The sequence below is a fragment of the Gopherus evgoodei genome, chromosome 4 (assembly GCF_007399415.2).
Source record: "Gopherus evgoodei ecotype Sinaloan lineage chromosome 4, rGopEvg1_v1.p, whole genome shotgun sequence".
NCBI classification, from domain to species: Eukaryota; Metazoa; Chordata; order Testudines; family Testudinidae; genus Gopherus; species Gopherus evgoodei.
Window position 1 is genome coordinate 113,333,639 of NC_044325.1, and position 24,935 is coordinate 113,358,573.

At 44.8% G+C, this 24,935-nt stretch overlaps 1 protein-coding gene across 10 annotated transcripts in view; it reads right to left on the reverse strand.

Moving 5' to 3' along the window:
• Nucleotides 1-24,935, reverse strand: part of BRSK2 (BR serine/threonine kinase 2) — a 505,761-nt gene that overhangs the window by 60,883 nt on the left and 419,943 nt on the right. For all 10 annotated transcript variants that reach the window (XR_004000116.1, XR_004000114.1, XR_004000115.1 and 7 more), the window contains exons 9-12: nt 19,205-19,236; nt 7,725-7,889; nt 6,854-6,951; nt 983-1,133 (exon numbers count right to left, since the gene is read on the reverse strand). Coding sequence is in view for 7 of the 10 variants with exons in the window: in XM_030560631.1 (XP_030416491.1) it covers nt 983-1,133; nt 6,854-6,951; nt 7,725-7,889; nt 19,205-19,236 (446 nt within the window). In the remaining 3 variants the exon portion in view is untranslated. The remainder of the gene's footprint in view (nt 1-982; nt 1,134-6,853; nt 6,952-7,724; nt 7,890-19,204; nt 19,237-24,935) is intronic.

Genomic DNA, 24,935 nt, shown 5'->3' on the forward strand with positions numbered 1-24,935 from the left:
CATGTTTCTCCAAAACAGCTACCTGATCACTATACAGATCCTTTTATTTCACTGTCGGATGGGGGGGGAATAAAGCTGGTGTCCTGTCTGACCTATGATGAGGAACCTTTCAGACACTGAATCTTAAGGATACCCAGCCATGGACCCCAGGAATAAATCCTAGCAGCTCTCAGGGAATAGCTTTCTTCACTCTAGGGCTAGAACCACCTCAGACATCCAACCAGAATCGCAGGCAGTTCTAAGGGCCTCTGAATGTCTTTATTTCAGACTCTTTGCCCAAGTGTCAGCCAGCAAAAGGAGCTTCTGGGCACAGGAGACTCTTCCTGAGAACATCTTAACAGCTGAGGGAAAAGACCATGTCACAAAAGCTGAATTACAAGCTAAAGCATTGACAGTATATGTACGTGTGATGTTCTTTGATACAGATTGATATATCTCTGTGTAATTCCAAATCCACATGCTTTCTTTCTGCCTTTCGTTGGTGTGGCCCTCCTGTAAAGAGTGTGGAAACCGTCTCTATGATACACTACAACCAGAAGGGCAGCTTGGATAGCAGTTCCCCTGGGGACACCATTCCCCCTCACTCCTCTCCAGCATATCACAATAGCAGCAGTTTCCTTGCATATAAGAGAACTGGAATGATACATACCCACCACGCTTAAGAAATCCAGTGAGCTATGAGCATCAGGGCCATACTGAGTTTGACATTAGCCCTGAGAGGCACCCAAAGGAGTCAGGTAGGGTTTCTCCAGATTCATACTATTCTCATGACACAGTAGTATTCTGAGTGTGGACAGGACCCTCACGCCATGGACAGAACTGAGACGATGCTGCCAGTAACCACGAGTGCTGCTTGATGTTTCTACAATACTGGTGTGGATAGAACATTTTCTCAAACTCTTCCTGTGTATAGGGTGTAGAGGGGAAGTAGGGGAGGCCAGGAGCACCGGGTTCATCTTTCCTGGCTATGGGGGCTACCTACCTCTGTCCGTGCTGTGCCATTTCAATAGCTCTGCGAGCTGGGACCGGGGAACCTCCATCTGTCACACTGAGAACCTCCATTGACTTCCTTTCTGGCCGCCGCTTCCCATGCCGGTTCAGCATTGGGGAGTCCACACGCTTCCTGGGGGGATCTTTGCACAGAGAGAATGCAGTCAGCTGAGTCTGGCTGAGGCTCATCTCCCATGGTTCAGGCTGGCACAGCCTGGCAGCCCTCCCTCAGCAATCCCCCTCGCACCTCCCCCCACAGAGAGAGGGCTGATTGTCCCCTGACGAAGAGAAAGGAACATTTGCAATCTCCTCTTCCCCAAGTCCCAAATTTCACCTCTTCATGGCTGCCAAACAATGCATATGTCTCAGATGCTGCTTGGAAACCTTCAAAAAACAGTCAAGGTTGATCTACCGAGCATGGGATGGGAGGGGAGTGAGTGGTGTGGGGAAGAGAATGATTTAGGCCTGAAAGTTTAGGAGTTTCTTTCCTCCCTACTTTCTTTTTACATTAAAAATTAAGGTCTTGTCTACCCTGGGTGACTCTATGGTGACTGGAGAGCTAGTGAAATGTATCTATATATGGTGTTTATATGGAACTGGAGTAACTGAGCACTTCACAATCTGTAATGTGTTCATCCTCACAACACTCCTGGGAGGCAGGCCAGTGCTAGTATTCCGATTTCACAGATGGGGTCTGAGGCACTAGAAACCAGATTTCTAAAGGTATTTAGGCACCTAAAGATGCAGACAAGTGTCTAGAGAGATTTTCAAAAGCACCAAAGTGCCTAATTCCCATGAAAATCTGGATCTTTAGTTGCTTAAATACCTTGAAAAATCTGGCCCTAAGTGACTTGCACAAGGTCACACAGGAAGTCTGTGGTGGTGTAGATCTCCTGAGTCCCCAGCTAGTGACCTAATCACTGGATGATCCTGACTCTGATGGTAGCACACCCATACAGAAAAGGACAGCTGAGCAAGTGAGAGGAGAAGGGATTTGTTTTCAGAGTGAGGCTGTTTAAAGCCCTTTGTTTGTTTGTATCTGTAAAGCGCTATCTAATTCCAGTGACTAATGAATACCTTAGAGAGAGAACATTGTTTGCCTCTTCCATTGGAGAGCTCACAACAAACATTCTCTGAGACCCTTCCCCCACCAAGAGATCTGGTATTTCATAGAATATTTGTGATGGAGGGGACCTCACGAGGTTGTCTAGTCCAGCCCCCTACTCAAAGCAGGACCAATCCCCAGACAGATTTTTACTCCAGTTCCCTAAATGGCCCCCTCAAGGACTGAGCTCACAATCCTAAGTTTAGCAGGCCAATGTTCAAACCACTGAGCTATCTCCCAGGGGACCATTCCTGATACTTCTATTAATTATTAATAATAATAATAATCAGTCATCATCATCATCAATATTGATACTCTGTTTATTTTTGTTATGCCATCCTCCACTGCTACCTCCACCCACTTGCTTGTTTCATCTGTCTCTTATGTCTTGTCTTCTAGACTGTAAGCCCCATAGGAAGGAGCTATTATTTACTATATGTGCAAACAACACATAGGTGAAGCCTCTAATCATTTTTAATATTTATCATTAACAATAATATTTCTCCTGTTAAAAAGGAAGCAGAAAAACAAACCAATAAATCAAAGAGGCAGCAAGATCCAAGAAAGCAATAACAATGAGTGACTTCAACTGCACACAAATGAACTGGTCAAACGTGACATTGGGACAAGGTTTACAGAAATAATTTCTGGACCGTTTTAATGATTGCTGCTTCAAACAGCTAAGCCAAGAAGAGAAGCTGTTCTCCACTTAGTCTTATGTAACATGCTATTGTTGGTTCAAAAAGGAATTGTAGCTGAATCACGAAGCAACAGTGACCAAAATTTAATTAAGTTCAATGTTTTCAGCAAAGGGATGATATTAAAGACTAGCCTGGGGACACTAAAGTTTAGAAAGGGAGACTTAAAAATAAAATAAAAGATTAAGCCAATCTGAGAGAGGCTAACTCAAAAGCAAGGAAAGGCAAATCCTCAGATGTGGCATGGGGGTTACTTTGGCAGAGTAACAGTCACATAAGGTATTACTAATCCCCAACAACAAAGGAAGCAAGAAGGGAAGAAAAAAACCTGTCTAATCAAATGCAAGATTCAAGGGGTAATTTGAGCCAAACCAGATCAAAATAAGAGGCTTCAGCAAATGGAAATCCAGCCCAAGTGACACCCATAACATGGAGCATTAAGTACGGCAAGACAAAGTCAGGGGACTGGACTCGATGACCTCTCGAGGTCCCTTCCAGTCCTAGAATCTATGAATCTATGAAATGTAAACTGGGAGTTAGGAGAGAGCTAAGAAAGACTATGAAGTGCAATTAGTCAAAGACAAATACAAATTATCAGACATCTTGCAAATATATCAGAGGCGAGAAGTTGGGGACACGACAGTAGGTCAGCTGGCCCATCAGGGAGTAACAGGAGCAATTAAGGAGGATAAAGATATTACTGAGAAACTAAATGATTCCTTAGCATTAAACTCCACCACATAAGATGTTGGGAAGATATCTACCTATTTTTTAAACATTTTAAAGATACGGAACTGTCCAAAAACTAATAACAGCAAGTCATTAGGATTGGCTGGGATATACCCAAGACTTCTGCAGGAACACAAGGATAAAGCGGCTGAGCAGCTAACTAAAATATTCAATCTCTCCTTAAAATCAGTTACTATACCAGAGGGTTGGAGGGCAGCAAATGTTGAGCAATCCTGGGAATTATAGGTCAGTGAGTCTTACTTCAGTTTGGTGACTTTCTATGTTGGCATGGACATATTCTTAGGCTGGAAGACCAATGAACTATGAAGCATATTTACCAAGGAATATTGTTACAGGATGCTACTCATGTTGTCACCAAAAGCTGAGGTGGTGCATAAGAATGCCACAGACCAAACATTCATACACACTGTCTTAAGGACCTACCAAGAGATCAATCTGTGGTGTGCTCAATCTGCAAGGAGGCTACGTCCCTTTGGGATTTGCCTTTGTGATGATGAGGATGATGAAGTAACCAAGTTGCACTGATAATTAAATACCGTTATCCTGCCACAGGCTGAAGGCAGCTGAAAGTAAGTTGGAGGCAGGCTGGAGCGTGCCATGGTTATGCAGGGTTGAGGAGGCCACGCTGTAGATTTGGAGGAAGCTGTGTCACATGTTTTGCATTACAAAGGACTCCACAACAGGAGGGCTGGCCCTGCAGACTCCCCGCAGCTGCCCTTCCACCACATTTTCCATTTAACCTTCAAAGCATCATTTTGCATTGAAGGTTCCTCTGACACAAGAGAAGCTCTGTCAGCTTGCATCTCAGCTTCCAACCTCTCAGGTCTGATTTGCGACAACGTCAGAGGACAGAAGCCCTCCCCGCAGAAGCTAAATTGTTGTTAACAAAATACCAACGAACAAGATTACACAGCAACGCGGAGAGCAAAAGGACGAAGGTTTCCTGCTTGTGTACTTCTGCTCCCGGTGAAGCTTTGCAGTGAGAAAAGTAATAGAACATTGCCTCAAATGATAAAAAAGAAAACTTTCTCCTACTTCTCTGGGAAAGAGAGATCTTCACACAGAGTGAAACAAACACAAAAAGGAAACCAGGAAGGGAAGGGTAATTTATTGAGATAGACTCTGATCTCCCCTTTAGCTTCAACTGGAATTCAGAAACCTATGCTCACATTCTTTCCAAGCTGTACCATACAATGAAAGAGAAAGAGTTCAGTATGTGCTCAGGTACTTTTATTTGGCAAGTGCTCAGGCAACACACATCTCTGAGGAATGTGGTCTTTCAGAGCAGTTACGATTAAATCCATTACCATTTTTGTTCACTCTTCCTCTTCTCTCTTTGAGCAAGGTCAGTGCTCATGGCTAATGAGGAGATATTCATCAGAAGCATGATTACTCTTACTTAAACTTTGCCCCATGTTCCCAGAGACACTGCTGGCAGCAGAGGAGATGGAAACCCCCTCTGGGAAAGGAAGTAGATCTTACTAACACTCAAATAATAATGCTTGGGGATTCTACAATGTGCTATCACAGCACAGTGCTATATTTGGCTCAAAGATAGCCTACCTCTATAGGGGAACTCTTTCTCACCCGGTGTAGAAAATTCCAATTCAGATGGTCAGTATTTGAACCAGCAAGTGAAAATGTTGTGGGAGGGACAGGATTGGGAGATGGGAGAAGAGGTATATGACATAGTTAGGGCATAACTTTGCATTCATTTATGCACTAGAGGTAATGACTCAATCACCACTGCTACTGCCGTTCAGTAGCAAAAGTATCTGTGACTTAGGGGAGCCCTGGCCCTGTGCTGCAAAATCATCTATCTAAGTCAAAAGTCAATGAGCCACTGTAGGAAGATGGAATACACAGACATACACATACACACACAAATATACACAAAACTTATGTGGTAGTGATATACTGTACATGTGATTAAATAGATAAATTACAGAACCATGTGATAAACTGAATTTATCAGGTACCTTTGACCACACTATCTACACTCTGCCTACTAACCCATCTCCACCAGGAGCACGCGAACGTTCCAAACTCCCTGCAGCTTCAAGCAGGTCACATTGTTAAAAATCAGCCTGCCAGGTCAGTGTTTTATAGTTTCCTCCACATATAAGAGTTCTTAGAAAAACTGCACAGACCTGAGGCCCAGGGCATGAATCTTGGAGCAGTGACAGATTTAAAGTTTAATATTTCATCACACAGTAGGACTGGGAGAGTCCAAGCATTTCAATGGGAGAGACAGCACTTGCTTCTAGCCCTGAAGGTCATGAGATACTAGGCTTAAAAACACAACACTACTATGTACAGAAATGCAATTTCAGGTCCTTTTCTAAAATTTTATTAGTTACATATTTTTGATTCGCTTTGAGCCATGTATAGCTGAAGTCACTTGACCAGCAGTTCTCAACTAGAGGTTCGAGGCCCTCTGGTGGGCCGTGAGCAGGTTTCACGGGGTTTGCCAAGCAGGACTGGCATTAGACTCACTGCGGCCCACGGCAGAAAGCCAAAGCTACACTTTCCTAAGCCCCACCACCCGGGCCAAAGTTGAAGCATAAGCAGCTTAGCTACACAGGGCCCATTATGGTGTGGGGCCCTGGGCAATTGCCCTGCTTACTACCCCCTAATACTGGCCCTGGTTTTTATACGTAGAAAAACAGTTGTGGCACAGATGGGCTGTGGAATTTTTATAGCACATTGCAGGGGCCTCAGAAAGAAAAAGGCTGAGAACCGCTGACTTAGACTGTAAGCTCTTTGGAGCCAGGAATGTCTTTTTGTTCCATGTTGATACAGCATCTAGCACAGTGGGGTCTGTGCCTGCGGCTTCACAATGCAAATAATAAGTGACAATAGAACTACAAGAGCACTACAGTGGTAAAGGAACACCTGGCTATACAGGCAAAAGGATACAATGTGTAAGCCCAGTAAACATGTTTGAAAATTGTTCTAAAATATCTTTAATATATAAATACTGCAGGGAACTCATTCTGTATGGCCTGTGCAACTACAGTGTGGTCAGCTGTATTTCAGGCTGCTAAAACCTTTCTAACGCAAATACAAAGGCCTGTCACGCTGGCAGAGAGGGATTAAAAGGGCCTTAGTGTAGTTGAGAAGCAGACCTTTTACGTTTAGCTCAACAGCACAGTTGACTTCCCCAGGTTGCTGGAGCCTTGGAGAACATTAGTACCATCATAGCCTGTTTCAGTGGAAAAGAGGAGGGAGAATGCCAACAACAGGAAGATAAAGTCAAGAGGGACAGACTGAAATGGGTCAAAGGTGACTGGGATCATGTTTGAAATACCTATTTCATTCCGAGGGGGCAGGTCCTCATCCTCATGACTGGGATACCTCTCTTTCCGATCAAGGAGAAGAAAATAAATCATTTTCTCTTGGTTTTCTCTGAAAAAAATAAATGAAGGGAGAAACCTTCTAACTTGCTGCAGATGCCAGAGAAAAAAAATGCAGATTACCCTTTCCCCATCAAACACAATAGTTACAAATGTTCTAAATAACCCAAATCTAATTCTCTCTTTTCTTATCTGGCCCCTGGCACCATATTATCTGAGTGCCTTGACAACATCAGTAGATTTGATCCTCCCAAAGCCCCTCTGAGGAAGGCAGGAGTACCACCATTGTACAGAGTAAATATAAGTGAATGGCCCAAGGCCAGTCAGGAACTGAAGCTAGATCTCCTGGGTCCTAGTCTGGTGCCTACTAGATGATCCTTCATAATGCTTAGGAAAGCTGGCAGAACTCTGGAAACTGAAGTCTTTTATTTACCAACAGATGCAGGCACCGCACAGGCAGTAACCATGCAAATTCCCCACGCTGTCCTATCCATGTATGTGAATCCTCATCTGCAGATATCAACTCTGGAGGTTGTTCTAGCCTCCATGGGTCATTCAACCCTTGATCTCTCTAATAAGGATGTCAGTTGCAATGGTAATTTATGTGATAGGGGGCACCTATGCTTTAAGAAATACGCTGAGACCTCCCGCTCCCTCCCAACTAATTTCCATTGAACAGCCAGGGCAGGAGAAATGACTATCAGTCCCTCCCAACTGGGGTCATTTTCGTATCAGTGCTCTAGAAATAAAAGGTTCCATATCCCATTTCTAATCGCCTCTAACCCTCTGACACCAAACCGCTGTTAAAACTGAGAGAATGCGTACTCTTCCGACAACAGGTCCTGTAAGAGTTTATTTCGGTCGCGGAAGCAGCCTAACGAGTGCATGCTGTCTAACACGTCTGGATCAATGTCCTCCAGGGAAGGGAGAGAACGAATCTGCACCTTTCGAGGAATTGGTTGTTCCGGTTCTGGTTCATTCTTACCCCCTCTGTAATTGAGAGAGAGAGAAACAGAGAGAGAGAGAGAGAGACAGAGAGAGAGAGAGGTGAGCAACAAGTGAAACCCTTGCTCTGAGATAGAGGCTAAAACAACAAATGGAAAAAGAATGTTAAAATTCCATTGAAATGTCTGGCCTTGCAAGACAAACAGAAATTCCCTTCAGAACAAGTTCAATGGGAGCTGAGAGTGATCAGCATCTTGCAGGATTGGGCCTTTAATGAGAAACTTCCCTGTTTGAGCAGAAAGGCAATAAGAGCTCCCATCGTACTAACTGAAAACGAACTAGCAGCTGCTTAGGGCATGGCTACACTTGCAGATGTAGAGCGCTGGGAGTTAAACCAGTCCTCAGAGACCGCAGGAGGGAAAATGCTGCCGTGCGTTCACACTGTCAGCTGCATGAGCACTGGCATGGCCACATTAGCAGCTCTTGCAATGCCACAGAGAGCAGTGCATTGTGGTAGCTATCCCAGTGTGCAAGTGGCTGCAGTGTGCTTTTCAAATGGGGTGGTGGTGGAGTGTGACAGGGAGTGTGTTGTGTGTATGTGGCGGGAGAGACTGTGTTTGGGGGGGCAGAGAGTGTGTCAGCATGCTGTCTCATAAGTTCCCATAGCGGCAGGGGGAAACCCCGATATAAGCCCCTATCTCCGCCTTTCTCTCTCATACATGCACAAACACGTGCCTCTGCAGCAGGAGCATTCCACAGTAACGGTTGCTTTGTCCCTGTCATACCCTAGTCCCAGATTTGGACCTTAGCGTCCAAAATATGGGGGTTAGCATGAAAACCTCCAAGCTTAGTTACCAGCTTGGACCTGGTAAAGCTGCCACCACCCAAAAAATTAGAGTGTTTCCATGAGCAATTCCTGGACAGTATCCATGTGGAGACAGCTGACGTAGCTGTCCCAGTTGACAGGACTACCGACACACCAGTGGAGGAGGAGATGCCTCAGGGTGTGTCTGACACACCAGTGGAGGAGGAGGCTCAGGGTGGACACAGCTAGCTGGTTACTTCTAGCAGCAGGCAGTGCTCCACCGCTGCTGCGAACCCTCCTGCTGTGGTAAAAGATAACCGTTATGCTCTTCTTGATACAGGAGAGAAGGAATCACCCCCAACAGTTAAGGAGGTGAAGCCTCGTACCCCTAAGGCTGGGAGGTCTGCTGCCACCACTCATAAGAAGATGGTGTTGCCTGGAGGGCTTTGGCTTCCTCGACCACGGGATGCTATTCGAGGAAGGACTGCTAGGAACAGATGGCGTTCACCTTTCGAAGAGGGGAAAGGCCTTATTTGCGCACAGACTGGCTAACCTAGTAAGGAGGGCTTTAAACTAGGTTCGACAGGGACAGGTGAGCAAACGCCACAGGTAAGTGGGGAACAAGACCTGGGAGATGGGTTGGAAACAGGAGGGAGCACGGGCTATAATGGCAGAGAGGAAGGAGGGTCAGGGCAAAGCTAGGAGGCAAGATCAAGCCAGTATCTTAGATGCCTATATACAAATGCAAGAAGTATGGGTAATAAGCAGGAGGAACTGGAAGTGCTAATAAATAAATACAACTATGACATTATTGGCATTACTGAAACTTGGTGGGATAATACACATGACTGGAATGTTGGTGTGGATGGGTATAGTTTGCTCAGGAAGGATAGACAGGGGAAAAAGGGAGGAGGTGTTGCCTTATATATTAAAAATGTACACACTTGGACTGAGGTGGAGATGGACATAGGAGATGGAAGTGTGGAGAGTCTCTGGGTTAGGCTAAAAGGGGTAAAAAACACAGGTGATGTCGTGCTGGGAGTCTACTACAGGCCACCTAATCAGGTGGAAGAGGTGGATGAGGCTTTTTTCAAACAACTAACAAAATCATCCAAAGCCCAAGATTTGGTGGTGATGGGGGACTTCAACTATCTAGATATATGTTGGGAAAATAACACCGCGGGGCACAGACTATCCAATAAGTTCCTGGACTGCATAGCAGACAACTTTTTATTTCAGAAAGTTGAAAAAGCTACTGGGGGGAAGCTGTTCTACACTTGATTTTAACAAATAGGGAGGAACTTCTTGAGAATTTGAAAGTAGAAGGAAGCTTGGGTGAAAGTGATCATGAAATCATAGAATTTGCAATTCTAAGGAAGGGTAGAAGGGAGTACAGCAGAATAGAGACAATGGATTTCAGGAAGGCGGATTTCGGTAAGCTCAGAGAGCTGATAGGTAAGGTCCCATGGGAATTAAGACTGAGGGGAAAAACAACTGAGGAAAGTTGGCAGTTTTTCAAAGGGACACTATTAAGGGCCCAAAAGCAAGTTATTCCGATGGTTAGGAAAGATAGAAAATGTGGCAAAAGACCACCTTGGCTTAACCACGAGATCTTGTGTGACCTACAAAATAAAAAGGCGTCATATAAAAAATGGAAACTAGGTCAGATCACGAAGGATGAATATAGGCAAATAACACAGGAATGCAGAGGCAAGATTAGAAAAGCAAAGGCACAGAATGAATTCAAACTAGCTATGGGAATAAAGGGAAACAAGAAGACTTTTTATCAATACATTAGAAGCAAGAGGAAGACTAAGGACAGGGTAGGCCCACTGCTCAATGAGGAGGGGGAAACAGTAACGGGAGACTTGGAAATGGCAGAGATGCTTAATGACTTCTTTGTTTCGGTCTTCACTGAGACGTCTGAAGGAATGTCTAGTATAGTGAATGCTTACGGGAAGAGGGTAGGTTTAGAAGAGAAAATAAAAAAAGAGCAAGTAAAAAATCACTTAGAAAAGTTAGATGCCTGCAAGTCACCAGGGCCTGATGAAATGCATCCTAGAATACTCAAGGAGTTAATAGAAGAGGTATCTGAGTCTCTAGCTATTATCTTTGGGAAATCATGGGAGACGGGGGAGATTCCAGAAGACTGGAAGGGGGCAAATATAGTGCCCATCTATAAAAAGGGAAATAAAAACAACCCAGGAAACTACAGACCAGTTAGTTTAACTTCTGTGCCAGGGAAGATAATGGAGCAGGGAATAGCCAGCATGGATTTGTAAAGAACAAATCGTGTCAAACTAATCTGATAGCGTTCTTTGATAGGATAACGAGCCTTGTGGATATGGGAGAAGCGGTGGATGTGATATACCTAGACTTTAGTAAGGCATTTGATACGGTCTCGCATGATATTCTTATAGATAAACTAGGAAAGTACAATTTAGATGGGGCTACTATAAGGTGGGTGCATAACTGGCTGGATAACCGTACTCAGAGAGTAGTTGTTAATGGCTCCCAATCCTGCTGGAAAGGTATAACAAGTGGGGTTCTGCAGGGGTCTGTTTTGGGACCGGTTCTGTTCAATATCTTCATCAACGATTTAGATGTTGGCATAGAAAGTACGCTTATTAAGTTTGCGGACGATACCAAACTGGGAGGGATTGCAACTGCTTTGGAGGACAGGGTCAAAATTCAAAATGATCTGGACAAATTGGAGAAATGGTCTGAGGTAAACAGGATGAAGTTCAATAAAGATAAATGCAAAGTGCTCCACCTAGGAAGGAACAATCAGTTTCACACATACAGAATGGGAAGAGACTGTCTAGGAAGGAGTATGGCAGAAAGAGATCTAGGGGTCATAGTAGACCACAAGCTTAATAGGAGTCAACAGTGTGATACTGTTGCAAAAAAAGCAAACATGATTCTGGGATGCATTAACAGGTGTGTTGTAAACAAGACACGAGAAGTCATTCTTCCGCTCTACTCTGCGCTGGTTAGGCCTCAACTGGAGTATTGTGTCCAGTTCTGGGCACCGCATTTCAAGAAAGATGTGGAGAAATTGGAGAGGGTCCAGAGAAGAGCAACAAGAATGATTAAAGGTCTTGAGAACATGACCTATGAAGGAAGGCTGAAGGAATTTGGTTTGTTTAGTCTGGAAAAGAGAAGACTGAGAGGGGACATGATAGCAGTTTTCAGGTATCTAAAAGGATGTCATCAGGAGGAGGGAGAAAACTTATTCACCTTAGCCTCCAATGATAGAACAAGAAGCAATGGGCTTAAACTGCAGCAAGGGAGATTTAGGTTGGACATTAGGAAAAAGTTCCTAACTGTCAGGGTAGTTAAACACTGGAATAGATTGCCTAGGGAAGTTGTGGAATCTCCATCTCTGGAGATATTTAAGAGTAGGTTAGATAAATGTCTGTTAGGGATGGTCTAGACAGTATTTGGTCCTGCCATGAGGGCAGGGGACTGGACTCGATGACCTCTCAAGGTCCCTTCCAGTCCTAGAGTCTATGAGTCTATGAGTTTTGGGGCACTCTGGTCCCCCCAAACCTTCCCTGGGGACCCCAAGACCCAAATCCCTTGAGTCTCACAACAAAGGGAAATAAACCTTTTCCCTTCCCCCCTCCAGGTGTTCCTGGAGAGATACACAGACACAAGCTCCGTGAATCTAAACAGAGGGACCCCACCCTCCCCGTTCCCAGTCCTGGAGAACAAAATTACCAAGAGCTAATCTCTCTTCTCCCCTCACCCAGAGGGAATGCAAAGTCAGGCTAGTAAATCTAACACACACAGATTTCCCCCTGACTTCTTCGTGTTTTCTTCTGTGGGCCACCTCTTTTTCTAGTTTTCTTTTGTGGGCTGCCTCTTTGGCTGCTTGTTCTCTTTTGTAGGCTGCCAGTTTGATGCTTTCTTCCTTTTCTTTCAGCTCCACCTCTTTTTGTCTTTTTTCCAGTTTCTGTTTGTTTTTTTTCATCTCTCGCCTGTGCTCGGCATTTTTGATTTGTTCTTCGACGTCCCTTTTTGCCTTAGAAGTCATGGTTCCTGTTTTCTTGTGTTGGGGTGCCCTCCGGTGTTTATTGTCTGAACTGCAGGCTCTGTTGTCTTCTGGGGTCTGCCTAGCAACAGTGCCTTTTTCCCTTTCTTTCTCTAGCTAATTTTTTCAATGTAAAGTAAACCAGAAAAACCACTTTATTTGCATGTATATAGTGCTGGTATTTGACTCCTAATGGGAGTACTATTGCGTGACAAAAGACCTGTAACAGCTCCTTAATGGTTTCTTGCTCAATATGCAAGCCACAACTGCCAGAGAGAGCAGAAATTTTTTTTTTTCTGTTTCTCTTTTAAAACCAAACTGTTTCTCTCTGCTTAAAAGCCCCTATGCCTCTTGTGGAGGTGGATCACCAGGAGCACTCCAACCACAGAATCCAGGTTCTCAAAGTGCCTTACCAGTGTAGAGACCTCAGGAGTTAGGGTGCCTGGGGCTGATTTAATGTGCTCTAATTTGCAAGTGTAGCCAAGGCCTTAGTGTCCTGATATCTTACAGTTATAAAGCACTCCACTTAGAGGTGCTGCATCATGAGCAGATCAGACCTTGGGCTAAGTGAAGTTGAACAATTTCCTCCCAAAGTTTGAACTGTGAACTAGTTGACATCACCATCCCTAATTTTAATAGAGATGAGCTTCAGAGTAGTCCAAACTTTCCAAAGTGATTTAGGGTACCCTCAATTTTCTGGTGCCCAACCTGAGAAATCTTAAATAGGCCTGATGTTTAGAGGAAGGTGCTAGGCACTTTCTAAAAACCATGCTTTTTATTTAGGTACCTAAATACGCACTTAGGGTGTGTCTATACTGCAATAAAAAACCCTCAGCTGGCCTGTGTCAGCTGACTTGGGCTTGCAAGGCTATAAAATTGCAGTGAACATGTTCAGTCTTACGCTGGAGCCTGGGCTCTGGGACATGCCCCCTTCATGGGATCCCAAAGTCCAGTCTCCAGCCTGAGCCTGAACATCTATCTGCAATTTTATAGCCCACAGCCTGAGCCCCGAGAGCCTGAGTCAGCGGATACGGGCCAGCCGCAAGTGTTTTATTGCCATGTAGACGTACCCCATGATACCTATCTTTAGACAACCATGTTTGAAAATTCTGGCCCAAAGGCCTTGCCCAAGGTCAGACAGCCAGTCAGTGGAAGAGCTGGGAATACAAAAGCAATCAGTAACAGGAGCACAATACTTTTTAAAAGGTGACTGAAACAAGCTTCTTATATAAATTGTCTCGTTTCATTCACTAGAAGCAGAAAATATTCATTATTCACTGCAACAAAAAACTCTGGCTATACATAACATGCCAAGGTTTCATTCCAGATACAGCAGACAGAATAATATAAAGTGCAAGCACATTGAGCATCCTTTGAGTTTATTCACAGGCATCGAATCCTGTAACCTGTACCAAGCTCAGACAGAGGGACCTGGCACTGGGGTTCTTGCAGGAGTTGGGCAGGGAAAAATCCTGCAAGTTCTCGAGAGGCTCTATGGACGCCATGGCAGCCTCAAGACTATAGTAGCCTTTTTGTTGGTGGTCTCCCTTCCCTATGCAGCGGAGGGGCATGGGTAGTGAATTCACATGTGGTACAGACCCCCCACTGTGGGCTACAGGAACCTGCACCAGAGTCCCTCCGTGTCCCTTGTGGCAGAGTTGGGGGCATAATTTTCCCTTTGATGGCTGGAGGAAATAATCCAAACATGTTCTACAAATAGTCACGCAATTTAACCCATTCTGGGCTTGTGCTGGTCCCATGCATCTACACGGGAGAGGGATAGGGTGCCAGATGTGCACTTAGTGCCTGGATGGGCTACCTCCATTGCAGGTCACAAGGCACAGGATATGGCAGCCACTGTCAGGCCGAACAGGTGAGTGGAGAGAGGTTCCACTCCTCAAGGCACCAGCCAGAGCAGCGGAGCACAGTGCTGAGTAGGGAGCAGGCTGTGCCAGGAAAAGAGAAGGTACAGCTTATTTCCCCCCAGGGAGCAAGGGCAAAGCAGAGACTGAACTGTGAGACTCAGAGCCACAATTTAGCCTCTGTTGTATGCTGGGGCAGTGCAGCTACGTGCTGCACCTTGGTCAGTGCAAGGGGTACGGTGCCAATCCAGCCCAATGAGGCGGTTAACATTCATTTTAAAGATGTATCCTCTGCAGTGCTTCACAGGTTGAATGTATTACCATAGATCACTGAACGCACCTGGAAAGACTTGCTAGGGATTCTTACTCTCTCTCCCATCTCGGTGTAACCATATTTTTTAGCTCTGGAAAAAGAGTACTCAACAGATGCACTGCAGCAGATACAGGTAAAGCCAATTTACACAAAACACACTCAAGGCCTAATCTTGCAGGTGCTTCCTGCCAGGTTGTGAAGCCTTTACTCACATGAGTGAGCCATTACTCAAATAATCCCAGTTAAGTCAATGGGAATGTTAATGGGAGGGGATACTCTGTGAGTCAATGAAGCCAAACAGAGGTGAGACACAGTTAGCCGTGTGAGTAAGGGTGTCACCATCCAGCCCGTAATACTTACTACCATCAATAGTTTCAATGGGGACAGATACAGCCATTACCTACATCGGTATAAATCCAGAGTAACGCTAAATCAGCATGGCCCAGATTCTATCTCCCTTACATTGAGTTGTCCCATTTATTTCAGTGGCTCTCTCTGTGGAATAAGGGACTACTTAACACAAGTAAAGGAAACAGAATCTTGCCCTCTGGATTTTCACTAGTGTTAAATAGGATCAGACTTCATAGGGACTACTCATTCAGGGTCAGGTTCTGACCCAATTCCTCTGGCTGAGTAGAGTCCTACTCCACCTAAAAACCCTATGGAAGTCAATGGGATTATTTGTGGAGTAAGGTACTCCTCAGCATGACTAAAGGTACCAGAATTCTGATCCTGAGGATCAGATTCTGATACACCTGATCATGTTGAGTAATACCTTACTCCAGGAGTGGTCCCAATCATTTCAAAGGCACTACTCCTGGAGTAAGTCATTGTGAAAGGAGGGAAGGGTTACCACAATCTAGCTCTAGAGCAGTAAATGAGTAAGCACTGTGTCTCTGACCCTCAACCATTAAAGTCAATGAAAATTTTGCCATTGACTTCAGTGAGCTATGTGGGATCATATCCTGTGCCCAGTAGTAGGTGCCTGCAGGACTCAGCTCTTAGGCAGCTGTGTCTGTGGTTTCATCTGCCTGAAGTTCCAGACTGTCAGGATTGGCTCTGTTAAACATTCATTATATTACCAGCAGATAACCTCAGTGTAATTAAAAGGGATGAAAAAGAAATGAATATTTTTCAAAATCACCTGAGAATTTGCATTTCCAGCTAGGATCCCTAATCGGTTGCAGCGCTCCATCGCAAAGCCTCATTTACATTAGAGTTTATGGCAGGCAATGAGCCATGATGCCTACAGAGCACTGGTGGCTATCTTTTGTGCACTGTGGAGTGCCCTCTCCTTGTGATCTGAACCTGATCACAATCAGACAACAATCAGGCTGTATATGAACTCACAAACTTTCAGACTTCTTCATCAAGTAAATGAAAAATCTACGACGAAACTGCACATCGCCTGCAAGGCTTTCACTGCTTCGGGTAATAAAAATCACCAGCTCTGTGCGATGATTGGCATTACTGTATTGTCTGTTCTCTTCCACATCTGGAGCAAATGACAAATTTGTTGCTCTTCAGCTCACGTGCATGTCAAACCATGTCACAGGATAACTGCTATAAATCGCATATATTTTTTAAAAGACCAGCTGAATGTAACACTACTTTACAAATACTTCCACCCTTATGAGTGATGGTACATGCAATGGACATGATTCCAACTCATGGTAGGCTTTTTAAACCTTCTCACAAATTTTCTAACCTGTATCTCACTGATACGCACAATGAGCCTGATTCAGATCTCACTTACTCCTGTGTAAACTCAGTGGAACTACGCAGGTGCTAATCAAATCAGAATTAGTACCATTATTTTCCCATTTCTTTAGTAAACCTAGCATCCTCTGGTTGTGCCATGATAGCTCTGGGTGTGCCATGATAGCTCATCTCATCCATCCATTCGGTTTATTGGCAAAGGTGAAAAAATTGATGCTCTTCTGCTGATTTTTGGCAAGAAATGTTCTGGGTCAAAAATCTTTTGTCACAAAATCCAGCTGCATTTTGGAAAATTTATCTCAGTTTAAAAAAAATCCCTCTGAAACACTTGAGTCTGTTGATTACCACATTACTAGGAGGCAACTTGGACCAATATGTGACAACTTGTTGAGTGGGAACTTTCTTTTGAAGGAGCTTGTGCTCCAGGAACTTTCAGAGTGTGTGTGTATGTGTGTATTGCTGTCTGTTTGTTCATGCAGGAGCATGATTATCCTTAACTACAACGAAATGTTTTTCATACATTAACATGACCATGAGTATCCATTTTAAGAATTAAGTGAAACCACTTCTCAAGCACTGAGTACAAGTTTCAAGACACTCATCGGCCATGTTAAGCTATCCATGGCCATGAATAAAGGTTTTATATTGGATCGTAATGTGCATTAAATCAAACAGATAGAAGCCAAAAGTGCTTTGCAAAGCTTGTGGTCTTTACACAATTCTGTATACATCCAGTCTAATCTTGTTAGCATCGATAGACCATGAAAAGTGAGTGCAAAGAGGACATTAAACACTGCTCGATCAGAATGGTAGTTTTAGGCTCCATTTTCACAGCTGAAAATGACTCCATTAGGTGCATGTTAGTGGAGAACTGGGCCCTCATTGAAAAAGAAAACTTTTACGGCTGCAAAATAAAATCTTGAAACTGTGACCCTTGTTTAAAGTGCTGCAGTGTTATCTTTCTGAGTGCGCAGATAATCTGAAACGATAGCTTTGTGAGGTATGAACAGTTTAAATCTCACTGGAGCGTTAACACTTATGCTTTACTACGAAAATATTAATGATCACAAAAATTTAATTTAACTTCTAAGAATTTCATTTCAGATCCAAGCATGCAAGAAAGAAGGAAAAGGGATGCCAATCAACTAATTCATTTCATACAGAGCATTCAAGAAACAAGTGGGGTGATCACATTATGAGCATCTGCACAATCTATCATAAGCAGCATTTTAGTTTGGAATCTCAGGGGGTGGGATTTGGTTCGGGGGCACAGTGTGGGAGAAAAACACTAAATCTTTTCAATTTGGCCTACGAGCATCAGTGAGAGTTTAAAACAAACAAACAAAAAACCTTCTGTTATAAAATCCCAAATCTTCCTGGATATTAAAAAGCATCATGTCAACTGACGACTCAGAGAGCTTGAAAAAGCTGTGGACAGTGCTAAGTCAGTTCAGGCCAGCTAGCAACAAAACATGTGATCCTGCAGATTGCTGAACATCCTCAACTCCCATGGAAATCAACTGAGCCCAGTGCATGAATAATGTCCATACAATAAAATCATAGAAAAAATCACTAAGAGGCTGTGTCCTAGTGAATGGCTTAAAAAATAAAATGACTGACAGGAACAACAAACAGCATCCTACAAAACATCTCATAAGCAGTGGCGGCAAGGCTATTTGAGACCTGGCTTTCTATAGCATACACGCAGGGAACTTCCAGATGTGCTGACCTTCCAGAGGTGTGTAACAAAGCACCACCTTCTCGTTTATCACTTGCAAATAATTATTTTTAGTCTTACTGGGATATCATCAGTATAAAGCAAAAGTCCTATTTATCAATGCTTCATGAAGGACTATTAGAGTTATACAAAAATGCAAGGTCACTTTAAAAAGCCAGCAGTCTTCCATGTGCTCAAATCATCAGAAGGGAATGGCCTTTTCTTATAGACTTCTTTTTCCATGGCAAGTGGCTGCTTCTGTCAGTCAAGCCATGGAACTATCGCTCATCAGTGGGTTATGAGGTCATGAGCCAGCCTCTTAATTTACTGCAAAGAAAGGGGAAGAAGGCCTATGAAGCAGAAGGTGATTGTTTATAAAAGCTTATTTTCTAATAATGTCTCTTGTTATTCCCCCTATTTGGAGAAAAGTCATAAATGCCAGAGAGGAACCCACGAAAGTCTGCCTGTCAAGTGGGTTTTACTAAGATTTTGCTAGGGATTCCCTGCAGTTACTTGGGTATCCAGGTAAATGTGTCTGCTAGTCCCTTGCTGTTCACCCAGAAATTACCCTTTCAGGCATAGTACATTTAGAAAAAAAACAGCTATATGTTGGTATGGAAAGTGGCACACAGTTAAACAGGTCCCATTTCAAACTATTGCCATACAGGATTTTCCTGTATATGAGAATCCCTAGCCTGAATCTACACAAAGGAGATTGTATTCACTGTATAGGCTAAAACTTCAGCTTTAATGGATGTTCCCTCATTCATCTCCTGGCCCATGCCTGTATGGAAGCTGTTTTCATGTCATCCAAGTCTATCCATTTCACAGACTTCTAGTTTACCAGCTCCCTGCAACAGCAACAATAGTGAAGACAAGTAAATAGGATTTTTAAAAATATTACTTACATATACCATATGTGTTTCTGAATGTGTTCTAGCTACAAAGAAAGAGAAAACAAGGAGTTAGTACAGGGGGGAAAAAAAGAAGCAAAAAAGCAAAAAACAGGAAAACTGCATAAAGCAACCAAATATGAGGGTTGCCTGTAGCTGGGCTTAGGTCGCCCTCAGGGCCGGCACTACTATTTAGGCAGCCTAGGCAATCGCCTAGAGCACCAGGATTATTTGGGGGGTGGCATTTTGCCAGGGGTGCGGCAGGCGGCTCCGGTGGAGCTGCCGCAGTCATTCCTGCGGAGGGTCCGTTTGTCCGCGGCTCCGGTGGAGCTGCCGCAGTCATACCTGCAGACGCTTGGCTGCTCGCACAGCTCCAGTGGACCACCCGCAGGCACGCCTGCAGCAACTCCACCGAAGCCATGGACCAACGGACCTTCCGCAGCAATGACTGCGGCAGCTCCACCGGAGCTGCGGGATCAGCCCGGGGGGAGGCGAAATGGCTCTGCGCCTAGGGTGCGAGAAACCCTAGCGCCGGTCCTGGTCACCCTCCTTAGGAGTCTGGAAGTTGGGATCTTATGGCACCCAAATGATGAGAGTTTTACACTGCATACAAAGCATCTGCTGGCTCACCTGCGCCATTCCAAACAGGCCTGTCACTTAGCAGGAACCACCAGGCACTGGTTTAAAGTTATTTTTTAAAATAGATGTAGACACAGTCACAGGCAGGCCATAATGTATCTCCTGAAATGTAGGGAGGCACACAGGCCATAATGACTGAGCTACAGGGCAGGTGTAGAACCCAGCTTCCACTAAGGTTCACAGGCAAGTGCTCTGAAAATAAGCTAAGAGGAGCATAATCCAATTGAAATCAGATAAAACCTGCTATTGACATACACCTGCCTACAGGATGATGATGCCACTCCAAACCCCAGCCTATTTTCTTATAAGATTTGCTTTTTCTTTGAGACAGGAGATATGTTCACAAACTAAGTAAAGTGAAGGCAATGTGAGATTTGTGCAGCCTGATTTTCACCAAGGAACCACTCCAGGTGGGCCACATGTTCATTATAACAACTTCATCAAAACAACTAGGAGAGGGGAAGGGATAGCTCAGTGGTTTGAGTATTAGTCTGCTAAGCCCAGGGTTGTGAGCTCCATCCTTGAGGGGGCTACTTAGGGATCTGGGGCAAAAATCAGTACTTGGTCCTGCCTAATGAAGGTAAGGGGCTGGACTCAATGACCTTTCAGGGTCTCTTCCAGCTCTATGAGATCAGTATATCTCTATATATAGGAGTGATTTTATGGTAATAAAATTTAGTGCCCCAGCACAAGTCTTCCAGACCCCCAATCTCCTCTGCTGGCCTTGGGTCCTGCAACCCATTTCCACTCCAGTCAGGGACCCTTCACTACATGTTACATACAAGGGTATGGCGAGACAGTGGTTCCTATGACTGTGGTGCTGGACAGACAGATAAATACAGTGGAGGACTAGCCAGTTATCAAAGTTTGACAGTAGGGATGTCTGCCTACAGAAGGCAGGCCACAGGGGATGTTTTGTGGTGGCAACATTTTTCCCAAGCACAGGAAAAAGCCACTCTTCCCAAAGAAGCTCCGCTGAACGCTTCTCCCTAATCAACAGAGAGAACAAGCCCAGCTCAGATATACCCCTACAGCAAATCTAAGCCTGTGTGTCTGCAGCAGCATCCTACCAGGAAAAGACCACTTGCAGATGCCAAGAGATTGTACCACATAAGGAACCTTTGTATGTGTGTGTCTGTATGTGCGCATATGTGTGCACTGTACACTTATGGGCTTCAGCAGTGTACCAGTGAGAGGCAGGGGAGACTTGGAAGGAATCTCACATAATGTCTGTAAAACGAAATCAGAGGTCCATTAAACTGGTCAGCAAGAACAGAGACAGCTGTCCTGCCCTTATTTCTTTCCACTTCATTTCCAGGCTAATGAGAACTGTCAAGGCAAAGAGAGAGAGGGACAGACAGACAGATGCTTGGAGACAGAGAGAAGGAGATTGACAGAGAGAAAGAGGAAACCGAGGTTTTTGTATGTTATATAACAATGGCTCCTTGCCCTGGAAAGCCCAGCAGAGCACAGACTGACTCTGTAACAGAGGGTTTGTTAAGTGTGACAACGGTTTTCCTAGAATCCAAGGACAAGAAAGAAATGCAGTTGATGGAAGGGTGGAAGGGTAGCTAAGAGAGATGAATGATCTTCTTTAGAACTGAGACAGAAAGGGTTAAGCCTGCTGCTTCTAACCAGCTAATACCACCATCACACAAAAGTTCCAACAGGATTCCCCATCCTCCCTTTTACCACCACACAGCAGAAGCAGCAGCCATGCCTGTGTGACAGTGAGAAGAGTAGGTGTGTTTGCCACCACTTATCACCAGGAGTTTTTCAAACACTGGAGCTCAGGCGTTTGGGCTCAAAAAGGGAGGAGAGTCATGTTTGTTCCTCCTGTTAGGTTGGAGTCAGTGATGTGGACTTAACAGTAGTGGCTTTCAACCTTTTCCCCTCTCCCATTTAGCCTTTGGTAAGGGCAGGGTCATGACATCCTGATACCTATTTGCGAGCTGCCCCCTTGAATTAATTAATTCACATGCACCACCATGTTCCAGACCACGGGTTCTCAGCCACGGGAACCCATGCTCTAGAACAGGAGTAGGCAACCTATGGCACGCGTGCCGAAGGCAGCACGTGAGCTGATTTTCAGTGGCACTCACACTGCCCAGGTCCTGGCCACCAGTCTCGGACCTCTGCATTTTAATTTCATTTTAAATGAAGCTTCTTAAACATTTTAAAAACCTTATTTATTTGCCATACAACAATAGTTTAGTTATATATTATAGACTTATAGAAAGAGACCTTCTAAAAACGTTAAAATGTATGACTGGCATGCAAAACCTTAAATTAGAGTGAATAAATGAAGACTTGGCACAGCACTTCTGAAAGGTTGCCGACCCCTGCTCTAGAAGATAGTAGTATGTATTCTTCATTTTTACTTTTAGTATTACAGTAGTGCCTAGGAGCTCCAGAAGTGATCTAGGACCTCTCTGTGCTAGAGTTGTACAAACACAGAATGAAAAAGACAGTCCAGTTTATACACCTTCCCTCTTTCCCTCCCAGAGCTCCACATCAGGGATTTAACATGGCCTGTCACAATGTATACTTATAGAAGGCCCTGTTAAAGGGCTGCTGTACAGGTATCCTTCACATTGTTGCAGCAGCTAGCATCTCACAGGGAGAGAACCCCAAAGGATGCATATACTCCACCAGTACATAATATACACCTTAGGGAGGGGGTAACTATTAATGGTTTTGGATGGAGAACAGGTGATGTGGCTAAAATACATTCAAGTCTCTTTCATGCCTGTTTCTCTTACAGTCCTTTCTGTCTCTCTCTGTCAGGTTGTCCTCGTGTGGCTACAGTAAGTAGAAGTGTCAGTGTGGCTCAGGCAACAGCCCTTCAGTTTCCCAGTCAGAGGGGGTCACAAGTTCATGTCCCAGTAACAGGACCTTCAGATAAGATGTTAAACAGAGATCTGCTCTGCTGGCCATTCCAATGTAAGGTAAAGATCCCATAGCACTTTGCGTTTGCCATAAAACCAGATCCCAAGCTTTGTTAGAGCTCTCACTGAGCACACAATGGCTGCTGTCTGCCCACACAACTGCAGTGCTACCCATATTGAAATAATTATTGTAAAGCACTTTGGGATGTCCCAAGTATGAAAAGTGCTTTATAAAAATAATCACAATTCTGATTTGCATGGAATTGTTAGTATGATACCGTACAAGTGTGCTTGCTGACACCAACATCTTCCCTGCTTTTTTTTTTTAGGGTAATTAATTAATGCTTTCTTGCTTTTCATCTGCATTAAAGTGACAGGAGGGGTTATAGAAGGGCGATTCGTTTTGACAAGGAGAAGATTGTAGGCTTTTTAGGATGCAGTGTAGGGGAGCGTGAGCCACAGTGGGAGTTAATCGCACTCCTTCTGCCATCATTTAAACACAATGTTTAAACGCATTTAAGTGACAAAGGCATTTAACAGCCCTTCCCACAGGGCTTTTCTCACTGTTCTCACAGGGGTTTCCCCGAATGGAATGCCATTATATGAAGGCTGTAAAAATGCTCTGTCCTCATATCTCCTCTCCACTGCAGGCACTTGCCAGAAGAAGCCATCTCTAAAACAACAAAACCAAACTCTACCTTCACAGAGCCAGTGGAGGCTTCCTCATGCTTGAATGGTGGCCTTGGCAGGGGAGAGAGGATTTCCCAATACTAAAGCTTTACAGAAAAATGCACCATCTTAATTAATTATTCTGATTATTTGTACTGCAGTAGCACCTAGAAGCCCTAGTCAAGGATCAGGACCCTCCCATGGCTAGGCATTGTACAAACACAGAACAAAAAGATGGTCCTCCCTAAGAGCTTGCAGCCTAGGTATAAGACACGAGACAACAGCTGGATACAGACAGAAGGCACCAATGAGAGGCAGTGGCTCAGCACATCAACTGCCTTAGTGTCAGTGACAGGCCAGAGCTGCAAAGTTCTGATGCAAATCTGAACTCTCCCAAAGTTTGTGGATTTTGGGGTGGGAGCTGCTGGTTTGGCCCATCTCTAATTTGCGCTAGTGCAAGAGTTCCCAATCTGCCCCAGCAATGAAGGAGGCAAAGTTTCAAATCTCGATGTGCCATAAATTGACCCTTTTAATAGGCCAATTCATTTACTAGGCCCCTTCTATATTCAAAAAGAGCTTTATGTCCAAGCATTAGTCTGTTGTATCATGTTAAAATATGGGTTTTCGTGGACAAAGAACTTAAACGGAGGGTAGAGGGAAGCCACAGATAGTCTGACCAAGGTCAGGACCCTCCTATGCTAGGTGCTGTACATACACACACAGTCAGTCCTTGCCCTGAAAAGCTTGCAGTCTAAAGAAACAAGACAGACAAAGGGAATATCATTATTCCCCCACTTTACAGAGGGGGACCTGAGGCAGAGAGAAATTAAAGTGATTTTCCCAGTGACTTAACTACAAGTCCATCTATAACAGTGGTCACCAACCCATCAATCGTGATAGACTGGTCGATCCTGGAGCCTTGGCCAGTCGATCGTGATCTATGGGCCGCTAAAAGTCCAGCGGTGCAGCAGGCTCAGGTAGGCTGCCTGACTGCCATGGCCTCATACCGCTCCCAGAAGCGGCTGTCTGCTGACATGTCTCTGTGTGCGGCCCCCTGGGGAAAGGGAGGGAGGGATAGTAGTTTCCCGCACTGCCTCCACCCCCAGCACCGTCCCTGCAGCTCCCATTGGCCAGTTCCCGGCCAATGGGAGCTGTGGGGGCAAGGCTTATAGGCGCAGCCTCATATGGAGACCCACTGCCCCTTCCCCCCAGGGGTCGCATGTAGAGATGTGCCATCAGACAACCGCTTCCAGGAGTGGCGTGAGGTTACAGCAGGCAGGCAGCGTGCCTGAGTCTTACTGTGCCACCGACCGGGAGCCGCCTGTGGTAATTGCCTCGCGGCCGGAGCCTGCACCTTGAACCCCCTCCTGCACCCCAACCCCCAGCCCACAGCTCCCTCCCAGATGCTGCAACCTCTCCTGCACCCAATCCCCTGAACTAGCCCAGAGCCCCCTGCTGTACCAAACTCCCTCCCACAGCTTGCATCTCTCACTCCTGCACCCCAACCGCCAGCCTCAGGCTCAGCAAATGCACACCCCACAGTTGAGAAT